Below are 22,816 nucleotides of genomic sequence, written 5' to 3'. Positions count from 1 at the left end.
TTAAAAATAAAATCAAAAGACTTAAGGTAGTTTTATCTTTTTCCAACCACTTACATATGTTACATTTACCCAGGAAATCTTTTATCCAAGAGAAAATTAGAGATATTTCAACATTAAAAGTACAAAACAACATAAAACTTGATTCATTTTTTGAGGTAATGCCACTATTAATGTTATGCCTTTTGCTTGTTTAAAATATTTAGTACCTTCTTTAAACAACCTCAGAAACCAGAAGTCATTTTAAATCAGTCTTACAGCTTTTATGAGCTCATTGGACAAGTCTGTCACTCGTGTCTTTAGACAGTCACAACAGTGAAGCAACATGCACAACTTTTGCCTTCACTTGAAACAGTAGAACGATGAAGCTGATTCCCTTTGTACGCTCAGACACCCGAAGCAATACTGGCCTGTGCCCCAAGTGTGAACACAGATCTGGCCCCCACGGGCAGAGGATTTGGTCATCTCACAAATGCCTGCATCTGTGACAAAGAGACAGGGCCAGTGACTCAGGAAATCTGAGAAGCTTACAAGCCTCAGCTTACAGAAGCTGCCCAGAAAACATGAGAAAGTGCACACTTCATCAAGTGCACTGGCTTCCAGTGGCCTGAAGCAAAGAGCAAAAATAATGCCTCATTGTTAAAAAATGATCTTTGTTTTGTTTCCCTTCCTCAAAAAGTGAACAGAGAATCAATAAAACTTCAGCTCAGCTGCAGTGACCTCAGAATAGCAGTCCACAGACACATGCTGGATATACAAAAAGTGCTTCAGAAAACAAAACAAACTGAAACAAAATAACCTAACAAAAAAAAAAAAAAAACAAAAAACAAAAAACCACATTGACTGTGAAAACAGAAAAAAGGATGGGAAAAGTTATCTATAAAAAGATCAGATCTCTCACCTACAAACTATAAAGGAGAACATTAAATTATTGATCACGTGACTGTTAAAATGAATCAACTGATATGAATATATTACCAAAGCACAACATTTAGCTGTTCAAATCTAACAGCATTCTAACCTATAAAGTTATTGCCTTCAGGTCCTAAAACTCACAGAAACTCCCTATGTTTGTTTTAAACTTGCAGGTAGGAGAGGGCTGGAGCACATCTCCTATGAGGAAAGGTTGAGGGAACTGGGCTTGTTTAGCTTGGAGAAGAGAAGGCTCCAGGGAGACCTCATTGCAGCCTTCCAGTACTTGAAGGGAGCATATAAACTGGAGGGGGAACGGCTGTTTATGAGCGTGGACAGTGATAGCACAAGGGGGAATGGTTTCAAACTGAGACGGGGGAGGTTTAGGTTGGATATTAGGAGGAAGTTTTTCACACAGAGGGTGGTGACACATTGGAACAGGTTGCCCAAGGAGGTTGTGGATGCCCCATTCCTGGAGGCATTCAAGGCCAGGCTGGATGTGGCTCTGGGCAGCCTGCTCTGGTGGTTGGAGACCCTGCACATAGCAGGGGGGTTGAAACTAGATGATCATTGTGGTCCTTTTCAACCCAGGCCATTCTATGATTCTATGTACAGTGCTTAATTCCTTTGCATTAGCTATGGTTCAGAATCCAAAGTGTGTGAAACTTGGCAGTTTAATTCATGTTCTATAGGTATAATCTTCTGTTGTTGATTTTTTTTTAAAATCACCCTCATGATCACAGCATGTAGGTCAGTAGAATCCTGAAATAGTTTATCCCAAACCTGTGGACTGTAGTATCTTGCTGTGCATGTTTTCTCACTTTTTCATTCTACAAAGATTTATCATGTATTGCTCTGCTGGTCTTGTTTGCTTGGCTTTTATTTTTGTACAATGTTTAAATATTTTGCAGTACATCTGTATAGAAAGAAATGAGGAATTTACAAGTGCACTTTGGCCTACAGATTGTTTACAGAGGTTTACAACAGTCTTTAATAACTGCAGGAGTTGATTTGAAATCGTAAATGTGCTGTTAGCCAAGATTTACGATCAGGGAAGAAAAGCTATCAAGCAAAATCTCCAGTGCCTAAAACTCAGGCATTAAGACAAAGCCTTTTAGCACCTTCAAGAAAAGTGCTGAGACCAAATATTTGACTATTTATTTCATTAAAAATTACTACAGAAGACAGCAAATTGTGGCCTAAGTATGTTAAATTGAAGGAACTGTTTCAGTATTTCTGATAGGTATTCCCAAAATACAGCTACGTTCACGATGCAGTTTCAGTCCAGATGTTAAGAGCAGGGTTAGTAATCAAAATAGGGATAGGGCTGAAACTCCTAGTCAAACAGAGGGCAGAAGGTGCTACCCCCATATCTTGAATCTCAGTGGTTTCCACACCAGTAGTAAGTGCAGCACCGGATTAACATTAAAAAAAATAATTAAAATCATAATGATAATAAAAAATAAAAATAATTTAAAAAAAATAATCAGAGAAACAGCCAGCAAAGAAAACTGAAGGATGCATAAAGAAGCTTCCTGCTGCCCATTTGAATCCACTGCCTTGTTCAGCTTCAACTTAAGTATGTCTTTTGCCATAGCTCTGGTTGCTCACTCACAAGCTTACGTCGACAGTGGTAAACCCATGTAGAAACACACATCATGGCCATCCATCCATCCATCCAAAGAGACTACAACATCTGTTTTGAATTCGCTTAGGAGCTGTTTTTACACATCAAAAGGAAGATTTCAGAAAAGACTTGATTCTTAGGAAAGTGAGATACAAGAGATATATAATACATATAATTACAATTTGATACATAATATTCACTTACACAGACAAAAATACAAAATGCTTATCACTCATTTTGGCTAAGAAAATAGTAGTCCCTGGTAGTCAATCCCAGAGAAGTCCAGGAAAATGAACAGGAGCAATAATTTCTGCACTGCGAGGGTGACAGAGCCTTACATGAGGCTGTCCAGAAAGGTTGTGGAACCTCCTTCTCTGGGGATACTCAAAACCTGCCTGGATGCCCACCTGCATGACCTACTCTAGGGAACTTAGTTCAGTAGGGAGGTTGGACTTGATGATATCCAAAGGCTCCTTCCAACCCCTACAATTCTGTAAAAATCAGGACACCTCCCCCCTTCACCTTCACTAAGACACTGTGCATGCATTCTAGTTCAAATTAAGACAATGCAAACTCAGTTTAACATTTACATAGGTTCTCTTTGCAACAGCACTGTCATCGACTACCAACATATCCAAGTTTCCTTGCACTGGTCAAGCCACAGAGCAGTTGATTTATTGCTCATGACTGGTACCAGTTGCTTATAGTTTTTCCCTGTATAATCAGATAAGGAATTCAGTTACAGATTTTGAATCAATACCCACCTAAGCTCTCCACATTTTTTTTATAACAGCTGAATTCAGGAGCCCCGATAGAATAACTGGTGATACACGCAACACAGATCCACACATTCCTTTCTTTTTTGTTATTGCAAAGCTTTCTGAATTTAAGATGTCAATTAAAGACTTGCTTAAATAACAATATGAATTGAAACAACTAAAAACAAGCCACAAACTCCCTCAAGAACATGAGATGAAATCAAATCATTTCAAGGAGAAGATCTGTATAATCAAAACTACCCATATAACTTCATATAACAGTTTCTGGCAACATTCCTGTGCAGTTATTCTCATAAGAAGTTTCTATATCTTACACACACATTGCTAAGGGAAAAAAAAAAGTTTGGCAACTACAGATTTTCAATGCATACAGCACCACAAAAGTGCAAGCTCTCTGCAAACACTGAATCTTCAAAGAATAAGCAACATTATGCTTGAACATTTTTCAGTGTTTTTTGTTTAATTAAGGGGTCCTTAAAAAAACAGTCTGCATATTTTTCAGAACGTAAGAGCATAAGAAATTCAAGTTAAATGGCTACCATTTTAAGAAGTGTTTTTGCTTTCTATCAATATTTGTGGAACAAATGAATGCATAACAGAAAATCCATGGCCTACCTATGAGTCCTGTGCTGTGTTACTAATGCTGGCTTTAGGCTGACAGAAAAAGGTTCTAGTATTTACTAGCTCATTCTTGGCAGAGAAAAAAGAGCAAGCTCTTTCTGGTGCTTAGCTGCTGGGAGGTACCTTTTTTAAAAAAAAATTATGATTATCTAGAAGATTCATTTCTCTGTATGAACATGTAAGTTCACACAAGCCTTTGTTTAAAGAACAATCAACTGCAGCAGGCATTAGGAGGGGGAAAAAGAACGAGAGCTGGCACGAGGACAAATCCGTCTGCAAGCAATGGCCTGTCCCGCACACTCCAGTTCAAGTCACAGCACAAGACTGTAGTTTGGACTGCAGAACAGGAAAAGACCAGTCTAAACATCAAAGCCCACATCTCTTTATCACAATACCAGTACAGAACTGTGAGCCACCAGGCATAGGGCAGCCTGAAAAACACTAAAGCCTCAAATTCTATTTCTTTTGTTCAAACAAAAAAGGTAATGACGGGAGAAAGCAGAAAACCAAACATTCGTAGACAAAGGAGAAGTGTAAGAACCTCTCATTATATATGACACCCACCAGTTCTGTGCTCCAACATAAAATCCATTTATTTTGAAAGCAGTTATATATTAACATGAATGGTACGATCTATTATTCTAGCCAATCTGTTAGAACATTAGAAAATTCATTCAGGATCTCACAACATTCACATCAGTTCAAAACCACCAGCACCAGCAAAATTCACACCTGTGTACGAACACAGCATGAGCTTCCAGTGTAGCACACTGCTTATGTTTAAATTTGAGGCTCTCTGAAACAAGAGACATCATTTTGTCTCACCAAACCAGGGTGGGGGCAGGCGTTGCAATTCTTAGGGTGCAATTTCACTGCAGTGCAAGTTAATCTAAATCTGCCACTTCCATCCCTTCACTACATCAGCACTCACAGGATCGACGAGTGGCACTACCGAAAAATCTTTCACATGGCTGCACGAGTGCTACAGGCAGTACAAGACAAAGGTAGCCCCACAGGGGAGGGCAGGACTGCTTCGGCCCTATCTCAGGGTGCAGTTTAGTTTATCCTTAAGTTGAGCTAATAACATCGAATGAAATGAACAATGTCTCAAATTAAACTGTTACTGAATGTAACAGTCGTACCACCCCAAGACTGCCACAGATTCTGCCAGCACAAGGAGAGGGAAGCACAAACACCTGGACTGGCACGTGGGAAAAAGTTGGTCCACAATCACAACCACTTGTCTGGCTCCGTCGTTCACCTGTCCACACATTCCAATACAGTGAAGCACAGCAGGGTTTGATTAAAAGTAATCCTCCAGCTACTGGTATAGCAACTTCATCCTTTCCAACTTCATTATTTCCCCTGCTCCACAGTCCTTCCCTCACTCCATATCTCCGTTTTTCATTTTTCTCGTCTTAGTCTTCACAAACTTGATTTGCTTCTACAACCTTGAGAGAACTGCTGACTTGAAGAAGGAAAACAACTTTGAATTGGAACTCAGAATAGCAATAGCAGCAGGGTTAAAGATGAAAAACTCTTTTCTTCAGTAGCAGCATCAGCTTAGAATACTCAAAGTACTCAGGTGCAGCACTGCAAGAACAACAAGCTTCCAAAACATGATATACAAGAGGACTTAACATTTTGAGTTTTTAGATAAACTATCTTGCTTTTTGACTAGATTAAAATATCTGCTACGCAGGTCAGCTTAGACAAAGCTTACTCACAACATGCGGCTACTTCACGATGCAGCCCTTTAACCAAAGCGTTGACAGGAGCTGAATCAGTTTCTATACAGAAACTTTTATACTCATCACAGCCCATGTATGGACTGAAGTAGGAATGATTCTGAAGAAGGTTAAGACAGTGTGAATTGGGGCACAGTCCTGCTGTGCCACTTCTCAAGAGACAGAAAAAGTTTGAGACAAACTGCAGTACAGAACTCATGGAGAAAATGAATACGGTTTCATATTGGCATAACAAATCCAATTCAGGCCAGTATACTCTGACATCCCAGCACAAGGTCCAAAACGAAGTTCCAAATTACAAAGTTGTCAAAATTAAACAAAATTAACTGGCAGCACTTCTACTTTGTAATCTGTCTGAAGGCGTTTTAACCTTTACAGGAAATACAGGCTGGGAACGTAAAACTGCCTTTGGAAAATGCTATGTGCTGTGCTCACTTCTCCAGCTGAGGTTGACAAACATAGTCTTTAAACTGCTTTTCACTCCCAGTTCAAAAGATATTTTTAAAACTTACTAGGTTTTCAGCTGACTCACTTCCAGTTGTACCAATGCATACATATTCCACAAAGACAGATCTGTAGCTGAAAGCCAACATCTCATCATTGCAAAGCTGTCTAGATTACCAGTTTCAACTAGAATACAGCTGAAATCTCATTTCCTGATTTTCTATTTTTCCTCAGGCTGCAGAGTTATGCCTACCTTCATATTTCATGTATGTTTTCTAAGAAAACCATGTCACTAACAGCTCACCAACGCAACTCCTAGATCAGGAGTCCCAGATCATCCTAGCCAGCATTTACAGATAGAAGCAAAAACAGTACTTATTTTCTTGCCACTGGAATTTTACTGTCTTTAGAGAAGCTTTAGATAAGAGACGGATTAGAAGTTTTGCAGAAATAGTGACATGCACCATCTACATTTGCGAAGGATGACTGAGGTATTTCAATAAATGTACTTTCAGCAGAAACCTTCACAATTCTCTTGTTTTAATTTCTACTTTAATTTTTAAGTGAATGAATGTTAACTCGACAGCAATTCAACGCTGAGAAAGAATTGCTTGTTTAAATATAACAAAAAGTCCATAGGGTAACCTTTTCCACCTCTTCCACCTCTTCCCAGAATACCAAATTCTGTTTCCACCACCAAAAGAAAGAAAACTATTTCATCTCATTGCTGGAACAGCTTAAGAATTAAAACTTCCCTTCAGGTACCCTTTCATACCATTATGTCACTGCACAAAAGAGTATAATTCTGAATGATTCCTCTTTGCTGTTCCATGTAAACAAAGTGTTTTAGAAAAGTTACATCCTTTCAAACTGATGAGGACATTAGAACTGAAGCTCACAGGGAGGCATTGCAGCTAGTGACAGATAAGTAACTGAATATCATGTTTTATTACTTTAAATCACAAGAAGAATTTCCATGTTCCTTAAAATTTAGTTTCAAATAACTCCCTACTAAATTATGACCGTGGTTTGATTAAATTTCAATGATGAGCTTACTATACACAGGTGTTACTGCTCTTGGGATAATTAAGTACATGCATATATTTTAGAGCAGGAACACAAAGCTGTATTAAAGTAACCTGACTTACCCTACCTTGACCACTGAACAAAAAATTTGAAGGGAACAATCTGGCAGCATTTTCCTTCCTACGGAAGTACAGTGTATGGCTGCTGAATCACGGCCTGAACCTCTGATTAATCACCTGAGGTGAGCAATGAGTCAGCCACGAGAGCACAGGTGAAGGCAATTCACCTGTGCTGCAGGAAGGGGTGGAGCCTGGCTCCACCTCTCCTAGACCCATTAAGAGCTGACTGCCAGTAGGGAAGGATCTCTCTGGAGATCCGCTCCATCAGGACTTCATCTCGCGAGCCCAGGACAGGGTGAGTGACTTTCTCTCATTTCTCCAATATAAATTATATTAGCCAAGCTCCTGTATATTGTGTGTGTATATATATATATATACACATACCATCTGAATGTCCATTGATTATACATACAGTCAAACACTTTCTGTTTGTTTGTTTTCAGGAACAGTAACTGATTCCAGTACTTACTCTTTTCACACCCACACTACAGCATCAGATAATCCAATTGCAAGGCTCAAACTTCACATCATCTTCCTACTAAGCACCTCCTACGTTCAATTAGTTGCTTTTATCTTTTTCACCAATTGTGAAGCTAATTCTCAAGCAATAAGAACTACAGTAACAGGATTTTCACGGTAAGCACAAGTTTGAAGTTGGCATTTTAATGGTCTCTCACGTCAGATATAGCAATAAAATAGCTTCGAGATCAGCATGTTGTACAATATTAAAATGCATTTTGTAAATCTGCAAATCTGAAGCTATTCCCTGATGGTTAGTCAGGTTATTTCCACAGGAAGTTCTAGGAAAGACAGACTACAATTGCAAATGAAAGGGAACTCTTCAATGACTGCACAGTGAAGTTCACACTACTAACCACTCCCATAACTACTGAAGAGTAAAGCCTCTTAAGAACTGTGCTGCGCCCAGTACAGAAGGAAGGGAGGAGAAGAAAAGAACTGCAAAAAAATTTCATTTATCCAAAGTTCTTTTAAAACCCTTTTCTCCTACATCCATTAAAAAGGGTATTTTTAAGTAGAAACAAACAAACGTGCATCTCTTTAATGCTTACAAATATATTTTGCCACCATAAAACTTCTGTACTATTTCAACAACTTGGACACTTCTGACAAATCTCCTGAAGATGGCTGTCATAATTTCTATGAAAAGGTATTTAAAAAATGCAACCTTCACAACATATTGTAAGGCCTATAACTCCCAATGACCCCACCAGATAGCATTTCAGCAAAATTAACAGGCTGTATTTATTGATGACAATAGAATATCGTGAAGATGAGTACCACTGCCAAACAGATAGAAGAAAATGGGCTAAGGAAAAGTAAAACATTAAATAGGCCTACTACCCTTCACAGTAAGTTTTGACAAAACTTCTCCCCCCACCATGACTGCAAAACAGATCCCACCACTGCAGTTCTGACACCTCTATCAGATAAGTGCATCTCATCTGTCTCACATTAATAAAACATACATTTAGGATATGCCACGATATCTAGGAACAAGAAAATTCTCACCTTTTGTTTCTGAGCAGGAGCACACTTTGTAGCCCTTCTATCTTTCTTTACTTCTAGCAGTACTTCATCATGCTTAAGACATCTTTGCAACAACCTAAAATCTGATGTCAGCACAGCAGTGGGAATACAGTTCATTAGTTTATTGATGCAGAGCCGGCCAACGCACACTGCTTTGAGTGACACCAACAGTAAGCATGTGTCTTACATTTCCAGGCACCAACAGTGATTAAGGACATGCTGCAGCCCATTCAAGAACTTCATATATGAAGAATGTTTAACGTGGAATAGGAGCTACATAAGTTTGGTTCCTTTAAAGTACAAACATGGCTCTAATACACATGATCTACTTATTTATTTATTTATTTATTTAGGCAGCAAAAGATGCACATAGGCATTAAGCAAACACAGTAACATGAACTGATTCAAGCAGACAGGGAATAAAAGTAACCTCAATGTTTCATTTTCCTTTCTATAAACCATCTCCACGCTACTGTCTACAAACCAAGAGAGAATTTTTCTTCTCTCATCTCATAGCCCTATTGCAAGATTAACACTTTGCTTATAGCCTTGAGCATAGCCAATGCTACTGCTGTTTCACAAACTTACGCATACAAACTCCTTGTAGGAACACAGCAATATGGCTAGGATCTTGTATCCAAACTTACTTTAAAATGTTTGAGTACAGCAGGAGTTTTCCACATTTATACCATAAAAACATATACTGCCAGGCACACCCACCTCAAGTAAGTGATTTACATCTTTAAAGCACGCCACTGCTGCAAACCAAATTCAGATCTGCTCTGCCACAACCTTCCAGTACAACCCTGAGAAACAGCTGACCTTCAACAATATTTACATTTCACCTTTCAATTTAAATAAACGCCCTTTCTCCACGAGAGGGGATCAAAACCAGAAATTCCTAATCTACTACCTGGCATCAATTATTTTCTATACTTTTACCACAATTAATCTCTTGTCCAAGTTAAACAAATCTATACATTTCACATCTCTGTACCGTTTCCTCAATCCTAATGTTAATATAGTATTTGCTATGTGATTATGTGCATTTAAAAAAAAACAAAAAAAGCCTTGAAGCCACTTCTGAATTTATTTATTGAAGCTGCAAGACAATAAATGAAGAAAAATATTGCAGGGGAGAAGTATTTTAGGCCTCATTGGGCAACAGATCCTACTATACCGCTACCTATTACAACGTTTCTATAAGATGCCTGTTATACAGCCTGAAACAAACTTTTCCCAGAAAACGTGTCATTTTCCAGGTTCCTAAGCAGAAATAGGGGGTTTGCTTCAAAGATGTGCTAAGCACTCCAAAACATAACTGAAACCAAAGAAACATGTGGTCTGAATGAGCAAAATGCAACAAAATGCACAGTCACTTCAGAAGTTACGTCTCAGACTTGCCAAATCAGGCCCCCGAAGCCAACTTAGTGGTTGTTCCCTCGGCCCCTTCTCAGTATGGGCAGCTTTCCAATTCTCCATCTCTTAAACTAGGGTTCACATCAACCCCTCACCAAAAAATGACAACAAACCACTAAGCACAATACTATTAATAATCCTTTGAGGTTTTGATTAGAATAAACAAGGACAGAAAGACTTCTGGCTTAGTCTGTCCATTTCAGTGGTTCATCGTCAGATCATAGAATCACAGAATCTCCAAGGTTAGAAAAGACCCACAAGATCATTCAGTCCAACCATCTACTGATCACCAGCAGCTCTCATCAAACCATGTCCCTCAACACAATGTCCAAACATTCCTTGAACACCTTATCTCGTCCACCACCTCCCTGGGCAGCCCATTCCAGTGCCCGTGTTTCCAGATGTTATCACAGTTAATTCAGCAAACTTCAGTTTCCACCCCTACCTCCATCTCCAAACCAGGACTGCTTTTCTCTTGCAATGCATTTATATTTTTATTGCCAGGATACCATTCGAATAATATTATACACATGAAACTGCCATTAATTACTGACGTAGTTGTAACATAAGAAAATTATCTTTGAAAAGGATTTAGTCATCAATCAATTTGAAATAAAGTAACTTCTAGGTGAACCTACATGGTCTATTCCTCCAAGGATTGAGAAAATTGGGGCATTTACAAAGAAAAGAACTATGACTTCATTGGAGAAAAGAAGAAAAAAAAAAATAAAAAATCAGTATAAGACTTCTTCTTCTGACTGGTGGCCTGTCCTAGTTAATGAAAAACTTGATTGTTGCAAGAGTCAAACTAATTAAAAAGATTAAACTATGAGCAAATTCAAATTAAAAATTTGGCTTTAGGCTTCTGCGGCCAGCAACAGCTCAAGAACATTGCTAACTGCAGTCTGCAGTTAAATACAATTAATGGAAGTTTAAGAAGTGTTAGAATAATTAATTATCTGTGGATCATTTTGCAACCTGGCAATGCAACCTCTACAAAGCTACTTACAGTTGTCACATTTAAGCACATATGGACATGCAAGTCAGAGGTCTAAACCACGAGAACATGGATGTCATCTCCTACTGGCAAATAGTATTTGTTAGTTAACGCAATCCAACAAACTTAATATGGATCTTTTTTCCCCCTCAAACGTATCAGATCCCAGTGTATGACAACAGAAAACAGCTTCTCTTCTCTCAGATGACATTCTAGTTTTTATTTTTTAGTTTCCTTGAAAATAGCAACACATGTGCAGATCCAAGTTCCGCCCAGCATACCATACAATCCCAAAGGCCATATAAAGAAATATTAGGTGAGTAAAGAGATTTTTTTTTTTTATCCTTGCAGATCTCCAGCTTAATCCAAACATTAAAAGAGGGAAAAAAAAATCCACATATAATAATTAGCATTAGTTATTAGCATTAACAATTTCTAGTGATGTGAGGATAATCTTCCAGAGATAAAAACGCAACAAGCTCAACTACAAAGAAGACAACATCTATTAACCTGAGGAACATACAAAAAGACAATGGCAAGGATAGGGAGTTTTTGTTTATATCAGCTAATTTAGAAATGCCAAGGGACGAGATAAGGAAGTCTGCAAGGCACAGCAGGAGTACTAATCCAGATGATCACACACTGGGCCTCGGGGTGGGGCAGCAGGGGGGAGAACTGGAGGAGAGAGAGATAAAAAGAATCTCGCAGAAAACACTTTGCTGGACTGTTACCATGAGAAGGTGACAAGACTGCCAGACCCATTGTGAACAACGGGAAGACCGATTCCCCCCATCCGGAAAACCAGAACAAAAACCAGCATGCTACCCCAACTATGACAAAGGACTGCATAATCCTCAACAAACTCTAACCCACAGAATGCTCATTTCATTAAAACTTTATTTACACTGCCTTAAAGCTTTGTTAAAAGTCTCTACACTGAAATACATCTCACTCTATTCTTTCATAAAGTTTCAGAAACTGTTTTTATACTTCCGTATTTCAGTGCCTATTAAATGTACTTTGTATGTTTGTACTTTCCTTTTTCCTATGTCTCCCTCAAACACTTATCAAATTGTGTAAGTATCAATACAAACCTCAACTGAACTTGTACATCACACATCAGTTCTTCTACTGAAAAAAATATTAACAGCAAGATAAAAATAGGGACTTTTGTATAGTTTCTGCATGACTATCTCAAAGAAAGATGTTTGCAAACCTGCACATTGAAATCCACTCTGAAATTTCTTCAGTACAGGACTGCCCCCCAAAAATGAGATGTTTTCTCTCCTAGGCCAAGACAAGCATTTGTCAGCTTTTCTGAAAAACTAGGCAAGAAAATGATTCAGGCTAAAATCGATGCAGTAATTTTTTTTTCTCCTAAGTTTTAACCCAGATCTGCTTACCCATCAGTTTTATCATGAGGCAAAACAAAACACTTGTTAAGAAGACAGAGAACACGGGTAGGAAGACTAGCAGCAGACATCTGCAAATGGCAGCTCTCACTTCACCTTTAAAGGCTCTGCATTTTGGACTGGTATAGTTATTTTAAGTAACTGTGACAATCAATTACACTACTACTAATCCTACTCCTAATGATGACAAGGTTACATATAAATCATATGAAAATATTCTTTTGTGATCAGAGAAATTTGATATTTTACTGACAACAGTATACAAGTTCTATACAAGTTTGACAAGGCAGTAAAATACATTCAATCTTGAAAATGTTCAATAGTCAATAATTACTATTTGTTTTAATTTTGAGGTCATTGAGAAGTTTTGCAGGATAGATGCTGAGCGCCTCAGGCTTCCTTCAACTACCTTAAAGGAAAAAACATAACACCGATACATAACTGTTCTCAACTGTATTTAGTTGCTGGTTTTATTTTAGACCTGAAGGAGGACTTGGGTGACTCGAATTTTTTATTTTCCACTTACATCATTCCATTAAATAAAAGATACTATCTCTCCCTACAAACCTTACTAACGTGACACACGTTTGATTTATAGCTCTGAAACCAGCTGCTATATAATGAATTGGTGCACCGTAAAGAGCAATATTATCTCTCCCCAAATTTTCTGTAGCCACTTTGCAGGAAGTTTCAAAACTGTTACTTGGGAGCTGCCTCATTTGTCCATTTAATAGATTCAATTAAGCTCAGGCCATTTGTCCCCAGCCATAGTACAGTACTGTTAGAATCACTTCTTTAATGGCTGAAATAACACACAGCGTACCATCCTATACTCCAAGGAGGCTCTGAACCATCAGCATAACCTAACACACTAGAAAACATTTTTGACACCACTAAGTACCTGAGCTCCTGGTGCTTTGTGCAACACACACGTGCAATGCAGAGGCTTTTCCTTTCGGCACTGCTCAGAAGGCATGTGCTGATTTCAAAGTTCTCAATACTTCCATCTTTGGGACAGTGCTAATGTTATCATACATATCTATCAAAACACTGCAAATGAATCTGGCCTACATTTTATTACCCACAGCCCGAAGCAGAAGGAGAGAAAGGATTAAAAAAAACACTCTTTTTAGAAGTCCTTGGCACAAAAGCTGCTGCTCAGGCACTCTGGGACAGGTGCCCAGAACGTCTCAAGTTCCAATAATAAGAAAAGCCTTCATTATGAGTAGAAGCCTGGACACAAAAATACAGATGTGATATCAGAAAAGTTGCTAATATCAACACAAATTTGCAGCCAATTAAGTTGACTACCTTTAGTAAGTCAGAGAACAAAAATGTGCTTGCACCAAGAACGGTGGCTATCAGAGCAGCAACATACATAAAAAATACACGCAGAGCATCTTTAGGTGATAAATAGCCAAGTCAAAAACCCTACAGCTGCAAGGATCAAAACATGCCTGTACATCTTGCTCAAGCTGGCCTTTATCAATATTTAAAGCTTTGGAAAATTATCTTTAAACTGAACAAAACTTTCATGTGCATTTCTAAGTACTGTATTACATTCCACATGCCAGTGTGATTTTCTTCTTACAAATCAAGTTGATATAAAGAAACATGGATGTCATATGCAAAGATTAATGCTCACTTTTAAGCAAAAACAAAAAAAGAATATTTGTTGGGTTACTTCTAAAAGGCACTATACTTCTTCCAATTTTCTTGATGTTTTGGGAAAGTGAACAACGGATGAAAAAAATTTCCAAACTCAGATTAAGCAATACCAGTATGAGAAGAAAAATCTCTCTGTTGCTTCAGCAACAATGGAGCCACAACCAAACTCCCATTTACAATTAGTCTACAGCACAATTCCTTAACAGTACTTGAGAAAAAAATGAGGAAAGAACACCTTCTCTTAGCCTGAAAGTCACATCCAGCACATAAACAGTCAAATTCAATGATACACATATGTATGTCTTGGAAATCCTATTATTTCTGTTATCTAGCATGGCATGGCTCACCAATGCAAGTCCTCCCATTAGAATAATAATAAGAATGCCCATTTACCACAAAGGTTTCAAAACCACATTCCTCTCCATTCTGCACACTCTGTGCTTCAAGGTCTCTGTCCAAACAAAGCTCTAGGTTCTTCTGTAATAATATGCCACTGCGGTTTTGAAAATACCAGGTTAGACTCTTGCATTCAGAAAACAAATTTCAATCTGTAATTGAACAGTTAGGTCAATTTTCACAGAAACAAGACACAGACATGAATCTTGCTGCTTTGAGAGCACAGGACGATGCCTACAGTTCCTTTACATTTATAGTTAAGATGTTTTCCACTGTGCTGAGAGACTGGGTGAGACCAGAATTTCTATCCTTCAGTCTTTGTGGGGATATGATTGTGATGGGAAACACATCATCAGATAAGAGAATATTTCTGATCTCAAAAAAATCATTACCACATCTCCACCCTGGGCACAGGACCAAATCCTAGATTACGACAACATTCTGGTCCAAAGACCATGGTGCTAACAAATGAGCTGTGCTAATATTTGGTCAGGGCTTAATCTTCTTCTCTGTTTTTGGCACAGAGTTGAGAAATATTACTACTGTATCATAGTATTTCACGTATCTAAAGGAAAGAGAGATTAAAAAAATAAAACAGCCATAAACCTCACAGTCCTACAGGATGCTGTCAAACAAGAAAAAAATCGTATGTTTACAGCAATGATCCCTTTTGTTTATGAAAATTTAGCAACTTTGCCAAGCATTAGACACGTGAGTAGTATTAAACTCCAAAATCTGATGGATTTTTACATAGGAAACAATTACAAGTCTCCACCTATGAATTGCAGAAATTCACCTTTGCTGGTTATAAGCAGTGCTGTCTTTTTGGTCCAGAATACCCTGAACTAGACCTGGTCATTTCCCCCACCCTGCTGAATCTGGTGGAACCCAGGGATATCTCCTAGCTTACCAACAAATAGTCCTGAAATTGGTAATTATGACTCGACTTCAGAACCCCCTCCAACACAGTGGATGCATTTCATGTACAAATCAGCAGTTCTCTGTACCGATTCCAGCTTTGAGAGAACACATGAGGACAGACAAGAACTAAAATTCAATTCCTCCTCTTTTAGAGACGAGCAAGGAAGCGGTGTTCTTATGAACGTCTGCGGGTGAGGAGACATTTCAGCTCTGACAGGAGAACTCGGCAGTCCTGCGACGACACATTTACTGTGAGAAGCTAGAGTTGCAGGAAGAGGGGCCGGGATGGCCTACCTTTAACCGTTTCACCACCTCATCGTTGGTAATTTTGTCGGTGATCTCCTTCACTCCGGGCGGGTAGTAGATGATTTTACCATCGGCGGCGGGTTTCGGTTGGGCGGCCGGGAAGTCCATCCTGGCGCCGCCGCTCAGAAACTTTCCTTCCGCACAGTCCTCTACCGGCCTCTATCGGTCAGAAAACAAAAGTTCAGCGGAATGGCACCGACTTTCTAACCCTCTTTTTCCATTTCGAACCCTCAATTCGCAAAAGGCCCCGGCCCCCGCCGCGCCGCCCGAGCCCCCGCCACCGCCCGGCCGCATCCCGCCGTCCCGGGGCCGGACCCACCACCCCGCCGTCCCGGCCTCTCCGCTCCCCGCCGCCGCCTCCTTTCATCGCGGGGCCGCTCCAGCCCGACGCCGATAGTTGGGAGCCGCCGATTTTACAATGAAATTTCGGCCCCGATCGAAGAACGCCCCGGTCCCCGGAGACGGAGGGCGGCCGAGGCGGGGCGCGGGGCCGCGATGCCCGGCCCGCAGGGCGCCGAGGAGCCGGCAAGGCGGCGCGGAGCCGGGAGCCGAGGCCTAAACAGTTAGGCCTCAAAACTATCGGGAGGCAGAGGAACCGACGGGAGAGGAGGGGGGGGGGGAGGGAGGGAGGCGGCGGCGGCGATCGCAAACAAAACCCCCCCGCCTGGCCCCGGCCCCTCGCCCAGCCCCCCCCGGGCCGTGGGAGCCCCCCTCGGGGCGGGGGCCGGGCCGCTCGCCACTTTCCGTTTGTTCCCGCAACTTCACGGCCCGGCCCGGCCCCCCCCGGCCCCGCCGCGCCCCGCCGCCCCTCACCGCGCGCCGCCGCGGGGCCCACAAAGAGCCCTCCCCGGGCCGGCCCCGAGCACGGCCGCCCCCGGCCGCGGGGAGGAGGACGAGGAGAAGGAGGAGAACGAGGAGGAGGGGGCGCGGGGAGGGAGGGACGCGGGACGCGGAGCCGCCTTTACCTCACGCAGCTCCGGAAGGTGCAGCATGGAGCGGCCTCCGCGCCGGCCGCTCCTCGCCGCTCCGCCGCCGCCCCGCCAGCCGCTGCCCGCCCGCTCCCGCCGCCTCCTCCCTGCGCGGCGGTGCGGCGGCTCTGCTCGGAAGGGGGAGGGGGAGCTGCTCGGTGGCGGCGGCGGCGGCAGCGGAGAGGGGGAGGCTCCGCCGAGCGCGCGCCGCGGGGACACAGTGCCGCTCTCCGTCCGGCCGGGGAAGAACAGCCGGGAGGAGGCTCCGCGCCGCGCCGCGCCGCCCCCTCCCTTCTCTCCTCCCTTCCTCCTCCCTCCGCCAAGGCCCGGAGCCGCAGCGCCGCCCAGGCGGGACGCCCCCGGCCCCGAGGCGGGGTGAGGCCGGCAGTAAGTCGCGGGGCCGCCCGCGGGGCACGGTGTGGGGCGCGGCCGCCTCGGCGCTGCCTCACGCTTGGCGCCAAAAGCGGCAGAGCGCCGCGGGCCGAAGGCTGAGGGCCGAGGGGCCGCGGCCTTTCGCGGGCGGGGCCGGCCGCTGCCGGCTGCCGAGTGGAGACGTGTCGGTGGCTGCGTTTCGGGCGCGGCTCGGCCCGCGTTTCCCTCGGCTCTCGGTTCCGAAGTGGGGACGGTGGCCGCCGCTGACCTGCGTGGTAAATGGTCAAATGGGGGAAGTGGTGTATGGTGGCACTGTGGCAGGAAATGGCCTTTCTTCAGCCACATTTACGTCTACGTGCCGATATCTAGGTGTTTTGCCTTGGCTGATGGCAGATGAGTGTCTCAAATTTTGATTTCCACGTAAACCTTCAGCAGAAGCTTGGAGGTGCAGGTCGAGGAGGCCTTGCCATCACCCTCAGGGATTCCTTCCCTGTGAAATGTCTTTGTACTGCCGTATTCCTTCTGCTTTTCAATACATCTGGAAAGTCACTGACAAAGTCAGATCTGTCCATCCCTTTTGGGCCTGTGTTTTATGCCACATGTGTCTAAGCACAGGTGTCCAGGATGTACCATGTGTTTGCTCATCCTGCATTCTGCTGATAATTCATGGTTAGACACCAGCTAAAAGTGTCTCGTTTGCAGTTAGCTGATGAACTTTCTGCAGAGGTCTGCAGGGATGTGTGTGACTGGAGGTCACGAGAAGCTGGCTGTGTGGAACAGAGGGGAGGTGAACCCTGCTGCTTGCAGGGAAGGGTCTTACTACCAGATTATGAGGAATGGCAGGAGAATGTGGAGCTCTCAGGTACTTCTGGAGTGATCTTGTGGGCAGGAATTTTTCTTTCTAGACCTGTGCTTTGTTTCCCTGCAGTGTCTTCCTGAATTGAACTGAAAGCTTTGAGTGTCTGCAGCCTACGGAAACCAGCTCTGAAGTATGGCACTGAAAATGGCTGGGAGCTGTAGGAAATGCTTAAGGGATTCTAATGCTTTTGGAATCTAGAGTGGTGCCAGGCAAGGGGCTTAGATCTGGTTCTGTGTCCTTGGTTTAAAAAGAGTAAGATTCTCTCCAGGCTTAAGTTGGACTGGGGAATTCACAATAGACAAGTGACCTAAGAGTGGGGTACAGAAGACAGTTTTAAGGAAGTTGTACTGATTTTAAAACATAAATGATAGAAAGTCAACTCTTTTTTTTTTTTCAGATTTTTTTTTTTTTTTCAGAATGTAAGGAAAGGAGAAAGACTTCATTAGTTTCTTAAAAAAAAAAAAAAAAAAAGGAATTAAAAATAGATTCTCTCAAGTCTTAAAGTATTGCTGGAATTAGGGCCTTTTATAGAAGAGCTGCAGGTTTGTTGAAAAAATGGTGGTAAAATTACCCTTAGAGTCTCTCTTTCTGTCTGCAATGTTGTCCAGGGCTTCTAATAACAGAACTTGCCCCTGGTAACCAAGCACTTTATGTTATTGGGAGGAAGAGTAGACAATAGGATGAGAGTTTTCCCCTTCTTGTTTTATAGATACAATGAAATCTTATACAGTGAATTGGAGGACACATAAATATCCTTATTTGACTACATTCTGGAATGCTTTGGCAAGAGAATTAGAATGACTCTATGGTGGAAGTTGGATTAAAAGAGATCTTGCACTCATGGTTAAACTAAGACAAGGGTAAACTTTAGTAGGTCTAAAGAAGTAGGAGAGGGAAGATGGAATATTTTGTAGCTCTTCTGGGCTTTGAAATGAAACTGGAATCCCCTTCTGCTAAGTGAAATTGCTGGCAAAGTATGCCTCATTTATCATTCTAAAATTGGGAGAATCAGTTGCTGCTACAAGAGACTGTGTTCATATAATAAAGATCTATATAGTAGTTGAATATGCTCCAGTTACTCATGACTGATTGTGTTTGTGTTCTTCTTCTGACATCTGAAAGTATAGTAATATGTTTTAAAGTTGCAAGGTCAAATATTCAAAAACTAAGATGCTAGAAATTTCTTTAGGCAATGTGATATTAGAAGTGGGGCTCTAGTTTTGAGAGGTAGGCTTATTGCTGTTGTCTGCCGTGTACCACTGGCTTAGTACTCTTAGAAGATAGTCTGGTTAGGTTATGGTTGGACTTGATGATCTTTAAGGTCTTTTCCCACCTGAGCAATTCTATGATTCTATTTAATATTTCTTCCTAGACATCAGTGCTGTTTAGATTAGATTTTTGGAAGCAGGACTCAGACTAGCTATCAACCTGTCAAAAGCATGCAAAAATATCTATTGCCAGAACTATTGTACTTTCAAGGAACTTTTCTTTTTTAATCCTTACATTAGATACTTTTCTTCCTACAACAAATGATGAATATAAGCAATTTGATGTAGATTCTTCATTTTTAATATACTTATATTAAGACAATAAATCAGAAACAAATTCTGGAAGATTATTTTGTTCCTTAAAAAGAGAAGCATATATCAAGAACCTGTATGAGCTGTCTGCAATTTAAATAGAAATAGAGAGAATGGAAGTTACTAAAAATAATAAAGAAATAAATTTGAAGTGACCCTTTGTTTTCTTTATGATCTTAATATAAATCTTGGAAGATGCTATGTAGATTTCTCTGTTGGGCAGAATTGAAGTCATGTGGGTGTGATAATCTTGAAATTTCTCTGAAATTCCCCTTTTCAAATGTTTACAAGTGTTGGTGTATTCTTGAAAATCTGCATTTTATGTAAATAGTTGCATGACCTATTGTCACAACATCTTGTAGTTGAAGGTTTTTCACAAATTGTCACCAGCTCTACCTAGAATCTTTTATTCAGCAGGTATATTAAGGAAAAAAAATGAAAGAGAAGAAGGCTTCTGTCCCATATGTTGCTTTTTGTCCAAGTTAAGAGCAAGTGCAGTGCAGAGCTTAAATGTGCAGTTCTATCAGTTTTGTTTTCCACCAAAGAATAAGCTAAACTAATTTATTATAAGGTATGTGTACTCTATAACTAATACGTAGTTAGATGTGACAGTTAAAAGGTTTCAGTCAGAGCTAAAGTTTGCTTGTTTAATTGAAATTTTATCTTGAGCAAGTTGTTCATGTAGCTGAACACTTCACTGTGTAGACCAAGATCTCCGCATCTTTTTGCAGACTTCAGATAAAAAGTGAAGTTAAACATTACTCCACAGTAATTACTAAGGATTCATAACTCTCAGGATGTTGTATGTGGAATACAACAAAGAAAAAGTCCCAAAACACGCTGGGAGAAAGCTGAGTATTCCAGAAGATTTACAATAGATTTCAGCTTTTACGGACACAATTAGCCAGCACTATGAGAACTTTGGCCATCCTTCAGCATCGGAGTTGTCCTCAGCCGCTAAACACAGGTGAAGCTCTGCAGTAGGCCGTTGTATTCCTGGTAAGATTTGCCACTCTCTCTGACTGTAGTTTCTGGTATCAACACAAAACACAACTTCCTGAAGTACTGTAGTCCAGAGCAGGAGTGTTTTACCAGTGTACTGGTGCTACACTGTCAGGGGGCTCTTAGGATAGCTATTAATTTAGATGCTGTTATCAGATATAGGCTGTTTTGAAATGAATCGTAGGCAAATCACGATCAGCTAAGTTGTTAGAGGAGTTGCTGCAAATTCTGTAATCACGGTCTGATTAGGCAGTGGTCTGTCTCCACAGAGGAGAATCAGCAGGATATGTACTTCTGCACCATCTGAAATTCTAAAGGGCAAAAACAAATGTGCGGTTCTTAACCTATTAGTCTGATACTATTAGTCTGAATACATGCGTTTAGTTTTCTGAATGTGCAAAGACTTCAGATAATCTGACCTGAGGTATTCTTAATCTTAATGAACAATCCTGAAATCTGCTTGCAGGTATGATTGCAGCTGGTAGTGTCTGGTTTGTTGCCTTTGCTTATTTGACCTTCACCCTTCTAATTTCAGCGTGCAGCTCAGATCTGACTTGGACTCCGCTGCTTTTACAGCTGTAGCCAGGTTCACATGATCCCTTGGGCTTTAATGGACGGCTCTGTCTAATAATAAGACCTAGTACTCAAATTTTACTGACTCTCTACCTGGCAAAATTTCTATTGGAATTTACTGACTTTTAATCTCTCCTCTACCTTTTTTTTCTTTCTTTTTCTTTCTTTTTTTTTTTTTTTTTTTTGGAATATGTTTAATTCAATGTTTTGAGTGTGCTTTTTTTTTTTTTTTTAATATCCTTGTAATGGTAATCTAAAATATAATTTTTAGGCAGACTAAGACAAAGGATGCTACATACCCTTGAGGCATATCTGTTCCACTTCTTTGTCTGTGTCATGTATAGGAAAATAACAACAACAACAAAAAAATTCTGGTAGAGGGAATAATGCAGCACAAGATTCTCAGAACAAAAAGCCCAACTTTTCAAGTGTAACAGAAGAGTATGGACTGATTAAGCACAGGGAATTCCTTAACTCATGTTAAATTAAGCAATGTGCCCTTGTTTCCAGTAACAGCTTAATGGTTGTTCTCAGGTCTTTGTTAGTACAGTAGGCACAGATAGCGCTAATGATTGAGAAGGAGGCAGTCCTATCAAGACAATGCAGTGTATCATGAACTGCAGAATAAGTCACATCAGTCAGTCAGCTTAGCAAACAAGTAAGAAATTCTATCTGGTGGGTTAGCAAAGACTTGTCTTCCTAATAATAGCTGTGCTCTAGAAAGGTCCTGCTTTGCAGAACCTCTGCAAAGGTGGAGTGTGGACCTTCACTGCTGAATTTTTTAAGTAACAAACAAAATAGGTCAAAAGGAAAAAAAGCATTGTTACTTGTTTTCAGCTCTAGCATTTAGCCAGTTTACAATATGTAGCAGATTGCTTTGTAGTTATGAAGTTTTTTTGTGTTTTTTTTTTTAATGAAAAGCTATTTATTTTTTCAATAATGCACTTTTCTTTTTTTCCCATGACAGATAAGTTCCTCTGAACTCAAGTGAATTCAAACCCTGGAAAATCTTTTTTTTTTTTTTTTTTTTTTTTTGTCCTCAGCTTTGCACAGAAGATTTTTCTTTCAGCTTTTTGACTTTGATATTAGACCATGTTTCTGATCTCCCTTACCTTTTGCCTGTCAGTTTATTCTTTCATATATGGAGTTGCACACAGTTCTTCCAGTTATAATTATAACCTGTAAGTTTGCTGCATTGGGTCTTCAGAGAAATGCTTGATGTTTGTAATTACATTTTGCGGCATAGCATATCTAGCATAAAAGTATCTAATTGTTTTAAGTACCTGTTTTTATATAATGATATTTTATACAGCTTCTGTAAATTGAGAATGGTGGTTACACTCAGTTGAGTTAAAAGTGGGTTTCCTAGCAATATGGGTTGCCGTAATAGAAGTGCTCCAAAATATATCCCAATCCAGTGGGTGTTTGCAGTGAAGTTACTCTCATCATAGAATCACAGAATGGCTTGAGTTGGAAGGGACCTTGCAGCCCATCCAGTTCCAACCCCCTACCATGGGCAGGG

At 40.9% G+C, this 22,816-nt stretch overlaps 2 protein-coding genes across 6 annotated transcripts in view; one reads left to right on the top strand and one right to left on the bottom strand.

Annotated features, from left to right (window-relative positions):
• Window positions 1–17,134, bottom strand: part of PDS5A (PDS5 cohesin associated factor A) — a 72,939-nt gene extending 55,805 nt beyond the window's left edge. For 2 of the 5 annotated variants that reach the window (XM_085223286.1, XM_085223287.1), the window contains exons 1-2: window positions 16,260–16,278; window positions 15,929–16,099 (exon numbers count right to left, since the gene is read on the bottom strand). In XM_085223286.1, coding sequence (XP_085079412.1) covers window positions 15,929–16,048 — 120 coding nt within the window. In that variant the 5' untranslated portion in view covers window positions 16,049–16,099; window positions 16,260–16,278. Of the gene's footprint in view, window positions 1–15,928; window positions 16,100–16,259; window positions 16,279–16,753; window positions 16,868–16,905 lie in introns of those variants that run through there. The other 3 variants (XM_085223289.1, XM_085223288.1, XM_085223290.1) reach the window with 3 other exon arrangements.
• A 42-nt stretch (window positions 17,135–17,176) lies between these two features.
• Window positions 17,177–22,816, top strand: part of N4BP2 (NEDD4 binding protein 2) — a 59,131-nt gene continuing 53,491 nt past the window's right edge. The window contains exon 1 of the mRNA XM_085223282.1: window positions 17,177–17,295. The gene's annotated coding sequence lies outside the window, so the exon portion shown is untranslated. The remainder of the gene's footprint in view (window positions 17,296–22,816) is intronic.

The sequence above is a fragment of the Meleagris gallopavo genome, chromosome 4, assembly GCF_905368555.1.
Source record: "Meleagris gallopavo chromosome 4, MGAL_WU_HG_1.1, whole genome shotgun sequence".
Lineage (NCBI taxonomy): Eukaryota > Metazoa > Chordata > Aves > Galliformes > Phasianidae > Meleagris > Meleagris gallopavo.
This window is presented reverse-complemented; position numbering and strand designations above follow the sequence as displayed.